General features: G+C 42.6%; 1 protein-coding gene across 1 annotated transcript in view; it reads right to left on the bottom strand.

Annotated features, from left to right (window-relative positions):
• Positions 1–15,176, bottom strand: part of LOC147659424 (dnaJ homolog subfamily C member 2-like) — a gene marked incomplete at its 3' end in the record, with an annotated part of 42,808 nt that extends 27,632 nt beyond the window's left edge. The window contains exon 1 of the mRNA XM_086951753.1: positions 15,015–15,176. Within this exon, the coding sequence (XP_086807879.1) occupies positions 15,015–15,072 (58 nt within the window). The remainder of the gene's footprint in view (positions 1–15,014) is intronic.
• Between the last annotated feature and the right edge of the window lie 4,390 nt (positions 15,177–19,566).

Genomic DNA, 19,566 nt, shown 5'->3' with positions numbered 1-19,566 from the left:
TCTTCTTCTCATCTCCGGATACAACATACATTTGGCGACGAGGTGGTCAAGTCAGCACTCTTTGAACCCATTGTTTTTTTTGGCCTCTAAGAAGATCCTCTCAGAACTACAGTGTTTCTTGATTACTGAATGAAGGTCTCCATTCTTAAATTCTTCAACTTGCTGATCTATAAGAAGATATTCATCTATTTTTCAAGATAAGTTCATTTTAATGTATTCCTACTTAGAGCTTTGTTTAATTGATGAATACTTACATTCATAAGCTCGTAGAAATTAAATTGCGCATTGATTAATTTAACACTACTGGGTGCTTCTTTGCAATTGTTTAATGTCATCGATGCAGGCTCGTAGTGCTTTGAATTCATGATCTAACTATACTGGGAGCGTTGCTGCATTTATTTAATATTATCGATGCAAGCTCGTAGCACATTGAATTCATAATTTGCCTCTACTGGGAGCTTTGCTGCATTTCCTCAACATTATTCATGCATGCTCGTAGATACTGACTTACAAATCAATTTTATCATTGCGCATTGGACTTATTTCCTAATTCTACTGAGAACTACATGATTTTAAGTTTTTGTTTTTTCTATGCGAGTTTGAAGAAATCTACATATTTTCTAAATAAGCTGTGTTTTTATATATTTTTGCTTCTAAAATTCATCTGATGACACTTGGATATTTTTGAAACTCTGTGGAGACTTAAAATTTCCATCAAAAGCTCACCGGTCATTCCAAGAATTTTCTCGTGAGCCTTCCATTTCGTCATCTTCCATGACTAGAGCTTGCTCACCGATCACTTCAGGAATTCTCTGTGAGCCTTCCATCATCGTCATCGAATGTCTTCGTTAACTAGAACTCTTTGACTTGTCTGCACGCATTACAAGTCATCAAGTCATCGCGTCATTACGCGACGCATTCAACGTGGCAGTCATTTTCTTTATCACCTAGCAACCACGGTGATACACTTGATATCCGGCGCCACATATTTTGTTTACTTACACATTAAAGCCATAACGTTGTGCGATTTAAAGCGCCAAATTCGTAACTATGAATTGAAGCCTTTTAACAAATGGTGCATTTCTACGCTGATGTGCACAGCTTCCTGTTTAATATACTGATGCTTACAGCCTCTCTTTTTACACAAGTTTCGTTTGAAGAAAGCTTATTTACTATTTTTACTTAAACAGTAAGTGCCTAAACTTTAACTACAATATTGAAATTTAAACTTCTTTGTTGCTCTTTGTTTCCATTCATGTTATCCTTTCATGAGGTTATTACTGATAATTTTCTTGTTTTATTTTTATTAATTTTTATTTATCTCACTGTGTTTATTGTAGGTTATTGCTATTCGAACCACAGTTCTTTCCTCACCTTTTCTCCCTGAGCCTGGTACACCCAAAATTAAATGGTCTCAGTGGTATAAATCTTTTAACAGCTATATTATAGCAATTGATGGAGTAAAGTTTCCTCCAGTACGAAAACATGCTATGCTATACAATGCTTTAGGTGCAGAAGGACAGAGAATCTTTGATCAACCTTAGGTTATTCGTCCACCCTCTGATGATTGGAATGAAGACACTGAGGCTGTAGTGAGATTGGAAAGACATTTTAAAGATGAGCCAAGTATTATTGTTGAAAGACATAAGTTTTATACTAGAAAACAAAGAGAACATGAGAGCATTGGCACTTTCTTAGCAGAATTAAGAATTCTTGCTGCTTGTGAATTTGAAGGTCCTATTGAACAATATTTAAGGTACCAATTAGTTGTGAATTGTTATAACAACGAAGTTCAGAAGAAAATATTATGTTGTAGAAATCCTTCACTAAATGAGACTTTAGAAATAGCAAGGGGCATTGAGAGGTCTGTCTCAGCTTCCAAAGAACTTGGCAATAAAAATAACAAGCCATCCACACAGAATCGGTAAATAAAGTGTCACAACATACATCTCAAATTGCTCATCGAGATAGACCTGTTAACAAAAGTGAATGGATAAAGACAGATAAATTCCTCCAATGTTTTAGATGTGGCTGTAAGTCACATCTCGCTAATTCTCCCACTTGTCCGGCGATAAAGAAACAATGTACCAATTGTAAGAAAATTGGACATCTCGCTTCAGCATGTAAATTTAAATCTAAAACAATGTATGTTGAAACTGACGATTTAATTGAGGTGGGTTTTGTTAAGCAGAATAATTCTGTAAAGAAGATTTTGTTATCTGTTGACATGGTTGACTCACAACAAGATTCTAATGGTGATGACCCAATATGTGATATGAAAATTGGTGATGTTCCTGTTTATTTTATTTATTTATTTTTATTTTAAAAGTTTTATATAGCACTGGCTAGACCCGGAGGTATCAGAGCGCTTTACATGAGCATCAGATCATAGTTACAGGTTACATTGTTACAAAGGTTACACAGTTCTTAGAGCATGGCAACATAGTTCCTTGTAAGGTCGCGATAAACAATAAGCACAAATACGTAAGGGGAAAATCAGGCAAGGTGAGAGATTCAGGGGAGGGGGGTTGGAGCAGGGGAAGTAGACAGATAATGAAGGCGGGTGAGAGACACAGCATGGGGAGAAGAGGGGAAGAATGACGGGGATACAAACCGGTAGACGAGTCAAGGCACCGTCCAAAGTCCAGTAAGCTGTGATCCCAGGGGAAGTGGTATCCCTTCCCTATCTTTATTGCGAGAGGCTCCCTTTACGCAGTGAACTCTCTCAGAGGGGTCTCTGAGACTCCAAGGCCTACATACTGGATGCTTCCCCAAAAAGGGGAGATGGAGTGCTTTGGCAAGGGGTGCCATACCATACCTCAAGTGTGAGTGGCTCCCTTGGCGCAGTGGACTCACTCAGCGGGTTCACTGAGACTCCAGAGTATAAATATTGGATCTTTCCCCAACAAGGGGAGAAGGAGTGCTTAGTCAAAGGGCACAAAGGACAGGGGGTAGGCAGAGTAGCAGGCAAGGGGAGAGATTCAAGGGAGAGAGGATAGGAGCTAGGGAAGAGACAATAAGGAGAGACGAAAATAAGTTTGCCTAAAGACCAACTGGGTAGGTGACGACCAAGGAGGGAATCCACGGCCCATCTCCCCTATAGCTAAACCAAGTAGCTCCATCGGGTATCAGACAAAATAGTTCAGTCTCAAAACATTGAGAGAGGAGGGAGGGGGAGACATAAATAGAGGGAGGATGCGGTAGGAGACAACGGGAGAGACAAAAGGAAGTGCAACAATGTGGTTCAACAATATACCAGAAAAGATCACCAAGTAAACTTTAAATCAAACAATCAGCAATACAATTTGGGGAGGAGAGAAAGGAGAGAGAAAGTAGTGGGGCATAGGGGAGGAGGGAAAGTGAGGATAAGGAAAGAGACAACCGTAGAGATGAAAGGAAGTCTGTCTAAAGACAGACTGGGTAAGGAATAAACGGCCCATCTCCCCTATAGCTAAACCAGGTAGCTCCATCGGGCATCAGACAAAATAGTTTGGTCTCAATACATTGAGAGAGGAGGGAAGGAGAGACATAAATAGAGGGAGGATGAGGGAGGAGACGACAGGAAGTGCAACAATGTGGTTCAACAATATACCAGAAAAGATCACCAAGTAAACTTTAAATCAAACAATCAGCAATACAATTTGGGGAGGAGAGAAAGGAGAGAGAAAGTAGTGGGGCATAGGGGAGGAGGGAAAGTGAGGATAAGGAAAGAGACAACCGTAGAGATGAAAGGAAGTCTGTCTAAAGACAGACTGGGTAAGGAATAAACGGCCCATCTCCCCTATAGCTAAACCAGGTAGCTCCATCGGGCATCAGACAAAATAGTTTGGTCTCAATACATTGAGAGAGGAGGGAAGGAGAGACATAAATAGAGGGAGGATGAGGGAGGAGACGACAGGAAGTGCAACAATGTGGTTAAACAATATACCAGAAAAAGAGCAACAAGTAAACATTAAATCAAACAGTCAGCAGGGGAGGAGAGAAAAGAAGAGAGAGAAAGTAGTGAGGGGTAGGGGATGAGAGAGAGTGAGGATAAGGGAAGAGACAACCGTAGAGACGAAAGGAAGTCTGCCTAAAGACCGACTGGGTAGGTGATGACCAAGGAGGGAATCCATAGCTCATCTCCCCTATAGCTAAACCAGGTAGCTCCATCGGGCATCAGACAGAATAGATCAGTCTCAAGTGGCGAGGGAAGAGGTTCACAGAAATACAGGGTGGGGACAAAGGGCAAAGGCATGTGAGGACAGAGGACAGAAGCTGGAAAGAGTGGAAGCGGAGAGGGGGAATGTAAGGTCAGGAGAGACGCGGGCGCGTTAGCCCAAACTCCGGCTGGGTGGGTGATAGTCAAAGGAGGGAGCCCACAGTCAATCTCCCCCATAGCTAGCGAGGTAGCTCCACCAGGCATCACACAAAAAGTATGCAGTTGGCCCCTCAATTCGTGGCATAACAAGGAAAGTGAGGCAGTATCTGATGAATTCAGGGAACACCTGACAAAATCCGGATCACAAAGAAAATCCAAGCTGAACTCAGCCAGAGGCACTAGGGCGATTAAGGCAACATGCAAAGCGCTGGTCAGGGGGCAATGCTTTTAACTGTGCTGATGTGCTCACTCCGTGTATACCCAACACGCAGATCACTGTGCCGTGTTATCTCATGGGCAGCGTCAGCCCCAGGAGTCTGGATTCCGGATCTCCAGTTACTATTCTTTCTGATTTATTTTTCTTTAAAAAATGGAAAGGGGTTGATTTGATACCTCCTGATATACGCACTGTAGCCTTTGATGGACAAGAGATTGATATGCTGGGTTACTTCAATGATAGCCTCACCTTTGAAGATAGGATTATTGAGTCTAAGATTTACATTGCAAAAAAAGGATATAACATTCTTGGCTGGAAGGATCAAGGGAAATTTGAAATGGTATTAAGATCAGGTACTGAAAATCCCATGTCTCTAGATCGTTCCAAAAATGTTAATTCTGTGATTACTGATTGCTCTTCTCTAGAAGCTATTTTTAACAAACATCAAGCTGTCTTTTCTGATAAATTGGGTTCAGTCAAAGGATTTGAACATAAGATAATTTTAAAACCAGATGCCTTTCCGACTATTCATAAGGTCAGACATGTCCCTCTAAGTATTGGAGATAAACTTAAGTCATCTTGATCAGTTATGGAATGTGGGTGTTATTGAACAAATTGATTCGTCACTATGGATTTCTCCCATAGTAGTCGCTCTTAAAAAAAATTGTGATGAACTCAGATTGTGTATTGATCTAAGATCACTGAATAAAAATATTCATATTGATTGTTTTCCTTTGCCCCGCATTCTGGACATGTTGGCTCAACCAAAAGGTACTAAGGTTTTTTCTACAATAGACTTAAGAGCCGCCTACCATCAAATTGAACTGCATGATGAATCTAAAGATTTAACCGCTTTAAACACGCCATTTGGTCCCTTTAGATTTTTGAGATTACCATTTGGCCTGATCTCTGCGGCCTCAGTTTTTCAAAAATTAATGTATCAACTTTTTGGTGATGTTAAGGATGTTTTAGCATATCAAGAGGACATATTAATATCTACTAACACAGTCCAAGAACATCTTTCTAAATTAGCCCAAGTTTTAGGTATTCTAAACAAATATGGTATGACTGTCAAGAAACAAAAATGTAAGTTTTTACTGAATCAGGTAGATTATTTGGGTCATGTCATTTCTCAAAGTGGCATTAGTCCCAAACAAGACTTAATAAAAGCTATTCGAGAGTGTGCTCAACCTTCCAACAATGATCAGTTGAGGTCATTTTTAGGGTTGAGTGAGTTTTACTCAAGGTTTGGTCAAAATGTTGCATTTATTAGTGAACCTTGAAGAATATTGACAAGAAATAAGGTTACGTTCATGTGGGGAAGTGAACAAAATGTGGCATTTGAGAAACTCAAGGATTTGATAATAACTGCTCCTGCCCTTAAACCCTTTAATGAAAATGACACTTCCTATATTACTGTGGACGCCAGTAATGTTGGATTGGGTGCAGTGCTTAGTCAAATGGTTGACGGTAATGAAAACACTATTGCCTTTGCTTCTCGCCAGATTTCTTCTTCTGGAAGAAACTATAGAAAAGGAAGCCCTGGCTTGTGTGTGGGGTGTTAGACATGTTCCACTTATGTATGGGGTAGAGAGTTTGTTCTTATCTCAGATCACAAGCCACTAATTTTTATTTGGAATGATAAGGGGTTAAGAAATGCTAGTCTTAGGTTGGTTCGCCTATTTTCCAAACTCTGTGATTTCAATTATTTTATGAGACACATCCCGGGAGAGAAAAACTTTAAAGCAGATTTTTAGGTCTCGCGACTTATCGATGTGCGCAAGCGCATCGAGCGGAGCGAGAATTCAAGTGGCGAAAACATCGTCAAACCAAAGGGCTTTCAGCCCCGCGGTTTTCATGCAGTTCACGTGAACCACGTGATAACATGCACGCGCATTCAGGGCCAGCCCAGCACATCAAAGGGCTTCTCCTCCCCTAATTATTCATGGCCGGCCGCAGGCCGGCCGTACTTTCAGTTTCCCGAAACGGCTTCTCCTCACCTAATTAGGGGAGGAGAAGCCCTTTGATGTGCTTCACACCAATGCGCCTCACAGTCATTCCTAAGTCAGTACTCTGCCTCTGCCCAAGACCTGCCTTCTAACACTTTGAGCCTCGCAGGCAGGCCGCGGCCAATTGCTGCTTGTTTGTATTTGCTTCGGCTGCCATTCTCAGACTCCACGATCTGCTCATGTGACATGGTTGCTCCACAAGACGCTTTACACATTACACTTATCTGCCTGAAGTGGGAGAGCATATGTCATAAGTACATATGTCCTCTTCTTTTGCCTCTGAGTTTTAAACAAGCAAAGCTGGTCCTTCTGTACTTGCAGTTTCACTTCTAATGTGTGTTGTTATTTATCATGATTTTTAGCTGAGGTGTATCACGCTCGTTCATGAGTTTGATCTTTTCATACTATGAAATGTTTTCCAAGTTGTTTTTGATTGTCTTACCGCTGGAGGTCTCCCTGTGCTACATTTAGCCTCTGACACATGCAACGCCACTCACACATGCAACGCCACTCAACAACCCAACGCCACTCAACAACCCAACGCCACTCAACAACCCAACGCCACTCAACAACCCAACGCCACTCAACAACCCAACGCCACTCAACAACCCAACGCCACTCAACAACCCAACGCCACTCAACAACCCAACGCCACTCAACAACCCAACGCCACTCAACCACGCAACGCCACTCAACCACGCAACGCCACTCAACCACGCAACGCCACTCAACCACGCAACGCCACTCACACACGCAACGCCACTCACACACGCAACGCCACTCACACCCACGCAGTGCCACTTTTACCCACACAGCACCACTCTCAGACACACAACGCCACTCACACCCACGCAAGCCCACTCTCACACACGCAACGCCACACTCACCCATGCAATGCCAATCACACACGCAACGCAAATCACACACGCAACGCCACTCACACACGCAACGCCACTCACACACGCAACGCCACTCACACACGCAACGCCACTCACACACGCAACGCCACTCACACACGCAACGCCACTCACACACGCAACGCCACTCACACACGCAACGCCACTCACCCACGCAACGACACTCACCCACGCAACGACACTCACTCAAAGCAACTCACACCCACGCAGTGCCACTTTCACACACACTGTGCAGTGCACAATAGGTCTCGCAGTAGGAAAGTTGGAGATATTGGTTTTGTAAATGACAAAGCTCTTTATGTTTTTAACATGCAAAATAAAAATAAAAGGCATTGTTATTTGCAATTGTAATAGCTCCAACTTTCCTACTGCGAGACCTATTGGCAACGCCAGTGCTTGTTTATCAAGGTGTCTCTTACACGATCCTGAGTTTCATATGGTGATTGATGACAAAGAAGTTGTGGTCAGTCTGGTTGAAGGCTTGAGATGAACGAAGGGAGTTATTTCTCAATCTGATTGGTTAAAAGTTTCCGTTGAGGATAATTCTCAAGAAATTCTTAGAAAATATCTCTCTGTTGGCAAATTGACAGAGATAGACTTCCTTTTTCCAAAGTCAAGGATGAATTAAGTCTTGAAAATAACCTTGTTTTGAGAGGTTCTCTACTCATTCCTCCAATTTCTATCAGAGATAAAGTTATTGCCCTGGCTCACAAATGACATGGGGGACTTACCAGTACAAAGAAAAGATTGAGGTTACATTACTGGTGGCCTGGAATGGATGTCCGTGTTGGGACTTTATTGAGCAATTGTGTTGAGTGTACTCATGCTGAAAAGTCTTTACGCACAGCCAATTCCCCTTTATCTCCTGTCAATTTTCCAAAACATCCTTGGGAGAAATTAGGGATAGATTTTTTAGGCCCTGTGGGTGGTTTAAATCAAGGTTTCAGATTTATTCAAACAATTGTAGATTACTACTCAAAATTTATGAAGGATCTCAATACTGAAAATTATCAATTTGTTTTAAAAAATGTTCAGATCTGAAAGTGTTCCTGGGTTTCTTGTATCAGACAACTGTGTGCAATTTGTTTCACACAATATGATAGATTTTTTGAGTAATCTTGGTATCAAACATCTAACTACTGCATTGTATAGTCCACAAGGAAATGGTTTAGTAGAAAGAGTGAACCGTGTTATAAAAGATTCTGTTCAATTAGCTGTATCTTCAGGTCTGCACATGCAAGAAGTAGTAAGTGATAGAAATTGGTTGTATAATACTCCTCATTCCACAACTGGAGTCACTCCGTTTGCCATGCTGCAAGGGAGAGAATCTTTTAATGAATTATCTCCAGAATGGGTGGTCAGTAAAACTCAGTTTGGAAAAAATGTACCTAATTTGGATCAAATAAAAAGCAAAGTAAAAAGGTCTCAGATTAAATCAAAAATTAGGTATGGTGAACAAACATGTGAAAAATGAACAATTTAAAGTTGGAGACAAGGTCAGGATTAGGAGACCATTTACAGTAAAAGGTCTAGATTTTATCCAGAAACAACAGTAGTTAAAGTGGGCAAGCATGCTGTCATGGTCGCAGGTGGGCAATGGTGGAGTAATAGAAATGTTGCTAAAGTGAGAAATTCAGTGGAATCAGATTTTGGGATGCAATCTGATGATTGTCTTTATGATTCTTTTGGTTATACAGGAAGTGCGTCATCACAAGCTAGTGACTTGACTGTTCCAAGAGATGCTTCACAAAAATCGGAGTCAATCTCAAGTGAAAGTGTAGAGAATGGTTCTATTTTATCTCTTGATTTGTCAAGTTCTTCTATTAGAGCTAGTTCTAGGTTAAAATCTACACCAAAATACCTGGAAGATTATGTAACTTAACTTTGTTTTATTTGTTATAAGGAGAGGAGGTGTTTTATATCATATTTCTGTATTTTGTTTATTTTATTTATTATTCTGTTTATGTTTTTATTCAATTTATTTGTACATTAGATGGACATGTATCTTTAACAATGTGTTATTAATGCATCTTTTAATTAGGTGTTGCTTAGCAGTTTAGAATGTTGGGCTCCTGCTTGTCAGTTTAAGGCTGGAGCTGAAAGAAGAAACACTCTGCTTGGATCTGAGTGCTGTACTTGTATAATAATAAATCTTGTTCTGATTTACTACTCTTCTTCTCATCTTTGGATACAACAGTGCTCCTCTTATATGCCAGCTGCAACAGTCAAACCTGTCTGCTGGGTTATGAGGGAAGCACCATAACAACAGAACAAACATGGCTCATAGTTCTAAACACTATACCAACCGTGTAAAACGTAATACAAGATCATAACATCACATACTTCCTAAACTTCTCCCTCAGCCAAGGACCTTTCCACAATGATCTCAAGACAGGAGAAATCCTCCTTCTGCTTGAACCGAGATAATTTCACCAACTTCTACTGTATCACCCACCTACCCTTTTTATGAATAAAACACTGTAAAATCAGACTCTACCCAGCTACTGAAACAGATAATCATGAACCATTTTCCGCAGGACTAGCAAACCTGCATCAGTGTATGCTACCGCACATAGATATCCATTCATGTGTGACAATGCCTTTCAAATCGAAAGAAGTGATTACCAGCCTTTCGACTTGAAAGATCACCAAGCACTAATCCAGAGACTTTTCCACACCTGACTCTTCTGGAAACAGACTAGTATTACACTACTACTCCCTCCACAAGATAGTAAGTGTGAACCCTAGTAAGTACAAGGAAAAGGCCTAATATCTACACTGGAGTCAAAATTACAACCCTCCAGCAGGACACATGATGGGGGGAAAAACACAGCAACCTTATTCTCACAGACTACACCAACCATAGCAGAACCAACTGAAATAACTCCAATCAAGCAACAAAATGTGCAAGTACTTAACAAGGGGTATCATTGCAGAGAGATGGGGAAAGAGGAAGAAATTTTGCAGCAATCTGAAAAATCATGAAGTCAAGTATTGCATTTTTTACACCCTATATTCAATTTGTGAATGAGTTTCTACTAGAATATTTTTGAACTACAAAATAACCTTAAACGTTTCTCTCTAGATCATGGTGTTGCTATGCAAACATCTATTCTGTAGCCTTAAATGTGTAAACCTGCCAGGCTAAATGGCACATTTTGTTACTCTACTTAAAAAATATTTCAACCAAAATAAGGTGAATTACAGGTCACTATTAGCCATTTGACCACATCTTGCACTAAGCTTCATGAGAAGAAGACTTCAGATTGCCTGTCACTGAATGGAAACTGCATGACTCACTACAATCCTTATATACATGGCTAACTGCTAACACTGGGCTCCAGCGGAATAGATTGCTTTTTGTATCCAACGTAGAGTCTCACCAGGCATAATATGTTTCATTTAAATACCCATACTACAACAACACTAATCTTGCCAACTGAAATCAACTCTTACTGATGACAGTTACATATTCCCAAGAAACTCCCCTTCGCTTGTGGAGTACCCCAGGGCTCCATCCTCTTCCAGCTCGACATGGAACACCTTGGATACATTCTCGCCAGCAACAAACCCATCAACATGGGAACGAGGCTGTCAGAAAAGGTGTTACCACACAGCTCTGTGTAGCTTAGATCTCCCTTTAAACATACTGCACTAATCCTGAGCACATAACTGTGATTTGGCACGAATGTGTATGCCCCTTCGAAGAGCAAGCAATACTGCAGCCAAAGATTCCAATATGTTCCCCCTCAAATGATCCCCTTAAGATGCCTGGCTGCAGTAATACTTGCTCCCAAGAAGGATGGAGAGTGAACCATGACTTTGTGCCACTCAGGCTTGCGTGGTGCCACAAGGGTACTGGGGACTGATCTATGTGCCCTATCCTACCTATTAACTCATGGGTCAGGTCCTGCAAATGCCTCCCCTTCATAATAATAATAATAATCCACATTTGTAAAGCACACAATCACCCGTAAGGGTCTCTAGGCGCTGGGGGCCGTTGGGAAGATTAAGCAAGCTATTGCCCAGAGTCACATGGTGCTGGGCACACTGCCGCCGGTGTCGGGGATCGAACCGTGATCCCCAGATTCCGGAGTCAGTCGCCCTATCCGCGGCACCACACCTCTTCCATCAAGGACCTGCTAATAGCAAAAAACACAAACATCAAAATTAACATTCTCAGTACTGACCTTTGAAAAACTGCAAATCACACACAGCTACTCAGACAACCATGGCAATAATGACAGGCCAGGTCTAACTCAAATGTAAACACCTGTACTTAAGTGTTAGGAGACTTGAGGCAAAGGTGAAGGATGCAAAAGGTAGAGCCCACAGAAATAGTGTCAAACTCCGGGGTTTCCAGAGCAAGAAAAGTGTCCTTTGAAAGAAATGTTTTGGGAAAATTGCTATTTTAGACACAGCAACCATTGCGCCTGTCTAAGCTGTCTTTATTTGAGACAGCCTAGAGTGGAGGCTACTCATTGGGTGATCATCGCAAGTATTCTAAATTTCTTGGGTCTGAACTATGGCATGGCTACATCTTACACTGGGGTTGGTGCCTAGATCAGGCTGTGATATGAAGTATCCTGCATTTTATACTCACTCCTGCTTTTAGATGTACTGTTTATTTTTATTTTTTACTTTTTAGTGACTTTATGGAGAGGAGGCTTTCTTCTGGCAGGACATACCTTGTTGTATTCTTGGGCAATGCTTGTTTATCATTATTTACATCACCCGGAAGTGAAAGCGTGGTTCGGTGGTGTTCAAACTTTTTTGAGGTTATCATAACGAAGTTGAAGAGATATGATCGCAGAGTTCCCCCCACCCAGACAGAGTTAAGTCTAGGTTATCTTCGGTGAAGTTGTGTCGGAATATAAGATCAGTGAAGACTAAATTACTTGTGGAAAAGATAATAGGCATCAGTCTGCTGCAGAAAAATAATAAATTACCCAAAAATGGTGGGGTCAATATTTCTGTTACCAGTTTTTCACAAAAGCTAGAGAAGTCCCAATTTGGATTGCGCAGATGTTCCCTTTAAGATCTCAAAGACACTTGCTGACCAGGAGGGTAGGTATATATATTTTTAACTGGAGGGTAAACAAATTGGGCTTCTAAATGTGTATGCCCCAAATGTGACTAAAGTTCTAATTCTATAATGAACTACTAGAGATGGTCTAGCACTAGGTGATGGTCCCTCAAAAAAAGGCTGGAGTCTTTATGGTATCCAGGATATTTAGTTTGACCACGATATGAATGGAATCCTTATTGAAGATTGGTGGTGTCCAAATCACTGGCAATAAGGGACCAGGGGGCTGTGAAGATTTTTGGAGGTGCTTACAGCCTACAATAAGAGTGTCTTCATTTTACTCTGCCCTACATGAGACTTTTAATGGGGTGGATTACTTCATGGTCAGTGCAAGTCTGACTGAAGGATGTTGAAGTCCTAAAAGTCATGCTTCAAAATCTGCATGAGAACTGAGATCAAATAAATGACCTTGCACATAATAGGAAACAATCTTCAAATTAAAGGGAAAAACAAATCCCAGATGAACACCCTGCTCATAATCACACTAGCATTCGCCTAGCTTGAGTCAAGCAATGAGAAACATTGGTACCTGTTCTGTCTCTTTTGCAACTTCCACTATAAAAATGTGGCCGTGCTACTATTGTTATCCTTGCAACCTCACTGGCACTTTAGAACTGATCATGAAAAGGCACTGTCACAGGACGAGTGGAGGCTTTAAAACTAAACAAAATTAGTTGCTAGAAAAAGCAAATATAAAAGGGATTTTTTTATTATATACTATTAAAGTGCGCAAATACCCAGAGGAGTCTTGGCGCTGTCTCCCTAGAATGACTGAGAGAAGCCTTAACTAATTATCAAATAGCAAGATTTTTTTGCACTTTTCTGAAGAATAGTAGATTAGTCATGGATTTAATATGTAGAGGTAGAGTATTCCACCCCTAAGCTGTGCAGATGACAAGGCATTTTCCCCCCACGTGGAGAGTTTGAACTTGGGGACTATGACATTTTTGGTCCCAGGGTAGCGGAGCGTCCTGCTTGGATAGTACCATTTAAATTTGCCTTTCAGATAGTCCAGGCCTATACTGGGATGCGCTTTATGGGAAAAACATAGGGCCTTGAAAATTATATGTTGCTTGATTGGTGGCCAATTTAATTTGCGTATAGCTTGAGATGCAGATTGAAATTTGGAGATCCCTAAAAGCATGGGTACTGAGGCATTTTGCAGTGTTTGGAGCTTATTCATGGATTGCTGGTGCATATTGAGGTGAATTTTTAATCAGTTGAGGCACAGAGGGTATTTTTCACAGTTTAAGGAAATAGCTTAATTTAAACATTTTGTTAAAAATGATGGTAAGGTGAAAGGCAATGAATGACCTCATGCGCTAATTTTACCAATGAAAGAAGGCCTGGGTCTAATGGTGAGCAAGACTTTATAGATTTGATTTGCATCTTTACCTGCTCATCCGTAAAAAAGGTGAATTCAATAAAAATGTCCTTGTAAGAGCAACAGGGAGAAAACATATTTTCCTCTAGATTAGTTGCCTTATTTTATGCGAACCTGATGTAGCCCTGTTCGACTTTATTTTATAAACGCTTGCAAGACAATCTCAAAAGGATTGACTATGCCCTTCCATGTTGTTGCTGGTTGCAATAGTCATTTAATGACTGTCTGAAACAGTTCTTTAACAGAATTAACGGGATTTTTCTTCCTTTTTTTTTTGGAAGATTTACTAACAAGTTGTAAAGAACCTGTTCACCGCCCAGGCTCACAATCCAAATTGGAAGTAGATGACAGCGACATTACTAACTCATTCAGCAAGCTGTTCCATTTCAAACAGTCAAGGCGAACTCGGGTATTTAACTAAAATATTTCAAATAAGAACTTGCACAACTAAAAAAGAATTAGTAAAATATACTATTAATGTGGCTCAAACATTAACTACTGTGGATAATATAAGTTGCAAGAGACACAGGTTGGGGCACAATAAAAGGAGGTGCAAAAGGTCGTTTATCAAGAATTGCACAAATCCCTCAAACAAACCAACACCTACTTGTTTTGACCACGAACGCACATGGAAGCATTTAATAATTCTCAATGTACTACATGCAACACTAAAATAGCATGTAATTTCTTTAATTAAAAATGTCAACAACAAAAAAAAACACTCTAGAGAACGACCAACAACTAGCCAGTCCCTTTTTCCTCCGATATACTCAACGAGTACGAATAATTGCCTTCGGACGATAAAGTGCTACTCAAACTAGACCTTCAAACATGCCGTTAGAACCATACACAGTGGACTTCATGAAACAATTCTACCCCCTGATCTTGAAAAAGTGGGGAGTAAGTCAGAGGGAGTGAAGTAATGTTTGGGGATATTGAGCATCGCGGGACCGGCAATGAACGCCTCCAGAGCTTTAAAAGGCAAGTCACGGTGAGCGCCGCCCGGTAGGATGGGTGGCGGGAGAACTACGCAGCACGTACCGGCGGAGAGGGCCCTGCTGACGGCGCTGAGCTGGCCCTCCGGGGCTTCGGGCAGCATGCTGGCGGTATGTATGTGCGGGCTGCGATGGGTCCTGCAGCTGCCTCCTCTCCGACCGGCGTGTGCAGCCGCAGGTCACTTCCTGGCGCTGCTGCAGCTGCCGGGCCCGGTGTCACAGCGTCAGAGGTCCGGGCGGGGCCAGCGGTTGCTGCACTCAGGGCCCGCCTGTCTTCCGCACACACAGCCCATAGAGCTGTATGCAGGCACGGCAGGCGCCATCTCCCAGTGACAAGCACGCAGGAACGACCCGTGAGTTACCACCAATAACGAACACATCTGAGGTTCGCCGGCCTTCTGGGCCGCTGAGACTAGAGGAGGAACGTTTTGCCGATTCTACATGGGCCAAAGTCAATCTTCATAGAAGAAATATGAGTGGTGCTTCAAATTAACAATGTATGTAGTATTTCATTTTCATTTAATTTATTTATTCGGCATTTTCATTAAACACCACAAAAGTACAATAAAAACTTTTGAACTATACAATTTAAAAACATTCGGAGTGAGAAACACATTGAAAATGATATAGTATTCATGATTACATAGTTCGTTTAAAAGACCAATACTCCCCCCAGTATTTATTCAACTGATGCCTCTAGTATCCCTCCGTTTAGCTGCTGATCTTAAAAAATGTGTCACCTCAAATAAAGTCAGATGATCTCGGGCAATTTGTAAATATAAAAGGGCTTCTGACATGTCTAAAATTAGCCTTTTTTAGCAAATTTATTAAAAAACGACGCCTGAGCTTTGAATAAAAAGGGCATAACAATACAAAATGAAGGGTATCCTGCGGAGATCGTTGATCGCAGCTGCAAGGACCCTTTGAGCCTAAAACAAGTTATTAAAAATCTGTCATGGGCGTTATGTATTAGTGCAAGATAGGGCTCCATTCCTACACAGGACCTTATCAGAGTATGAGCCTTAACTGATTGCTCGGTACTATCCTTGGCTTCTCGTGTTATGGCTTTATTTTTGAAAAACATATTTTTTACTCTAGCCTGATCCCCTTTTGCGATACAGGAAGGCATCAGAAAAAGATCTTCGCACCCGATGCTTTCCAAGCCTCCCTTAACATACTTGAGCCAAGGAATGGCCATTCCCTTCTCCCTCCCCAGGCAGTCCGTAATTATCTGTTTTGTCAGACTGGCTTCTGGGTTGATCCAGATCTTTAGCCATGCAATCAGTAGCCTACTCCTCACCCTATCAACAGGGGCGTAAAAAACGCCCCCGCAGGCCCCGCGGTGCGGGGGGGGGGGGGCGCTCTCTCCTCAGTTAATGAAGGGGCCCGGCCCCCCACCTCAGCTCTTCTGAGAGCTGTGAGAGAGGCTTCCCTCAAAAGCAGGTGCAGGCTGCATCCTGCTCTGAGCCCCTCGCCCCCCTCCCTCTGACTGAAGAAAAACAAAGTATCAACATTGTTTCTCTTCAGTCGGAGCCAGAGGCAGGCCCGGGTCAAGGGTGGGGGCCCCAGAGACAGCAGTCTCCACTGCTCCTCTGAGGCAGCACAGAGCAGGGACCCTGACAAGGAAGGGGGGGGGGGGGGCTGGGGGCCCCAGAGAGCAGGAGGCAGCACAGAGCAGGGACCCTGACAAGGAGTGGGGGCTGGGGGCCCCAGAGAGCAGGAGGCAGCACAGAGCAGGGTACCCTAACCAGGAGAGGGGGTCTGGGGGCCCCAGAGAGCAGGGAGCCGCACAGAGCAGGGACCCACCTAAAATTGGGCAAACTTCCCCGGCCTACTGATGGCAGGGACCCTGTAATGAATGGACCACCACCTATGAAAGCCTGCTGGCAGACTAAGCCCAACCTTTAACTCCACCATCCAATGTTACTTATAACGGCTGCATTGGTGACAGTGGCGTAGCAATCGCCCTGCATCCCCTGCAAGATGGCGGGTCGCTGGCCTGAGAGCTCTAGACTGGCACGGAGGATGGGAGGGGGGCCCCCTCCATGTAGTTTGCAGGGGGGCCCCCTCAAGTTTTGTTACGCCACTGCCTATCAACTAAGAAATCACAGCCCAGTTCTTCGTGTACAATATGGGAGGAAACACACTGGGGGATTTTGAGGAGCCTTCTCAGGTATTTGTTCTCCTCAATTTGCAATTTGGAGGCATCCGCCATCCCCCAAAGTTCCGCCCCATAAGCCACTTTTGAGTAACAAATAGAATTATATAAAACCATCATCTGCTCAGGTGACCATCGCCCAAGTCTGCGGCCAAAATTCATTATTGCCCCTGAGCTTGCTACTAGTTTGTTACAACATTCCTCAATCAGTGGTTTAAAATTTAGACCCTTATCAAATAAAATTCCCAGGGAAGAAAAGGACTGAACCTTTGCTAAACTAAAAGTACCTATTTTATAGTTGAACATTTTTCCCCCACTTCTTGGGCCGACCTCCATAACATACGATTTAGACAAATTGGCAGTTAGATCTAAACCGTTCATGAAGTCCATGAACCCATCTAACAGTTGCTCCAGCCCGAGTGGTGTGCATGCCAACAGGACCGCGTCGTCTGCATAAAGAAGGACACGGATCGCTCTAGTTCCTATTCTGGGTGAATCCACTTTGAATTTCATGAGGGATTGTTCTAGACCATTATGTACAGAGAAAACAGAAATGGGACAAGAATACATCCCTGTCTGACACCACTGAAACAATTGAAGGACTCGGTATTTTCTCCCTCTAAATTGTACCTCACTCTCGCAGATGTATTATGGTGTAGGGCTCTCAGGATGTTAATCAGGTCAGTATCTACCCCTAAATTGGACATTATGATCCACAACTTCTCCCTATTCACACAATCAAAGGCAGCAGCCAGGTCCATAAACGCTAAGTAGACCTTTTCCTTATTGGCCACGGTATATTTTGTCACCAGCAGGTATAAATTCAGGCATTGATCTGTCGTAGATCTGCAGGCCCGAAATCCGTACTGTACCTCAGTGGGAATATGATGATCCTCTTCCCAACTCATCAGGCGATTCAAGACTATTCTTCTCAAAACCTTAGCTGTTACGTCTATCAGGGAGATAGGGCGATAACACTGAGGGTTATCCCTGCTCCCCCTTTGAAGATTGGCACTATTACGGCCGTTGACCAGGAGCGCGGTAACCCTGAGACTATGGCCGCATTTATCACTCTTGTTAGGATTGGGCCCCACAGGTCTACTTCACTTAAGAAGTGGTCCGGTGGAATCCCATCCGGTCCTGGCGCCTTATTTCGGGTCAAACCCTTAACACCCTCCACAATCTCCTTTAGTGTAAATGCTAGTGCCGCTATCTCACCCCCCCATTTGCCTTGTACTCCTGGGAAGCTTTGGTCCCTCTGTTGTACAAACCTCTAAAATGTTCCACCCACTGTTCCGGGAGTACATTAGACGCTATCTGTGGGCTGTTTCCGTCTTGAAAACAAGGGCTATTAACTATCTTTCAAAAAGCTGAAAGATCTCTCTTTTCAGCTGCTCCCCTGAGATCTTCCCACGTTTTGGTCTGGAGCGCATTTTTCCTACGCCTTATTGCCTGCTTGTAGGTTAGTCTGCAGTACATAACCTTTTGGCTGTCTCGTGGCTTCTGTTTGAGGGCGGTTCTTAAATGTTTTTGGGCTAAGGAGCACCCTCTGTCAAACCACTTGGGGTCTGTCTGTATCTTGCCCTTTCCTGTGTTGCGCATTAGGGCATCTACTATCCTTCCTACCTCTTCGAAGGCCTCCACCAATGGAGGGGCATTTACAGATAAATCTAGGTACATCTCTATGTGCTTTTTTCCCTTTTCCAATTGAGATTTGTAGAAGCTCTCACCATTTAGTTTGGCCCATTTAAGGAGCCGTCCTTGGGCTATAACTGTCTCCCTAAAGTCCTCTGCCCCCCTCCGTATGGCCTTTCTAACCTTTGAGGCTGCCACTGACACTGTTAGTGGGTTATGATCACTAAAGCCACTAAAATCAATTGAGAAACCCACTATTCTTTGTTTTAACAGGTCTGATACGAGTATAAAATCAATGTAAGAGCTACATCCTCTTCCCTTGAATGTAGGATTAACCTGCTTATTTTGTTTAATAGGTAACAGATCCATTGAGTGTTCTATACTGTGGCTCTTCATCACCCTGCTTAATTCCCTACCTTCCGAGATATGTTCAAAATGTGCCCCTTCTTCAAAATTGCATGTTGTCCACTCTTCCGTAAACGGTATCAATTTTGGACATAAGTGGCAGTTAAAATCCCCTGCTATTAAAATCACTGGGACCGTTACTCCCTTATTCGCCACTCTCTGTGACCCGAGTCTTTCCTCCAACTTACCTGCTTTACATCCTCCCACATTGTAAAAATTGACCAATGTCAAACTGAGGTCCTTACTCTTAAAATGTACCGCAATCATGCAATCTGAGTTCCATTTCAGATCTGTCCAGACTCCTTCTAAACTCAGATATACCCAAATAAGGAGACCACCCCTAGCTCTTCCTGCAGATGAACTAACTGTTGGAACACCAAAGGACTTGTACCCAAACAAG

This window comes from Lissotriton vulgaris, unplaced genomic scaffold, assembly GCF_964263255.1.
Source record: "Lissotriton vulgaris unplaced genomic scaffold, aLisVul1.2 SCAFFOLD_2427, whole genome shotgun sequence".
Lineage (NCBI taxonomy): Eukaryota > Metazoa > Chordata > Amphibia > Caudata > Salamandridae > Lissotriton > Lissotriton vulgaris.
This window is presented reverse-complemented; position numbering and strand designations above follow the sequence as displayed.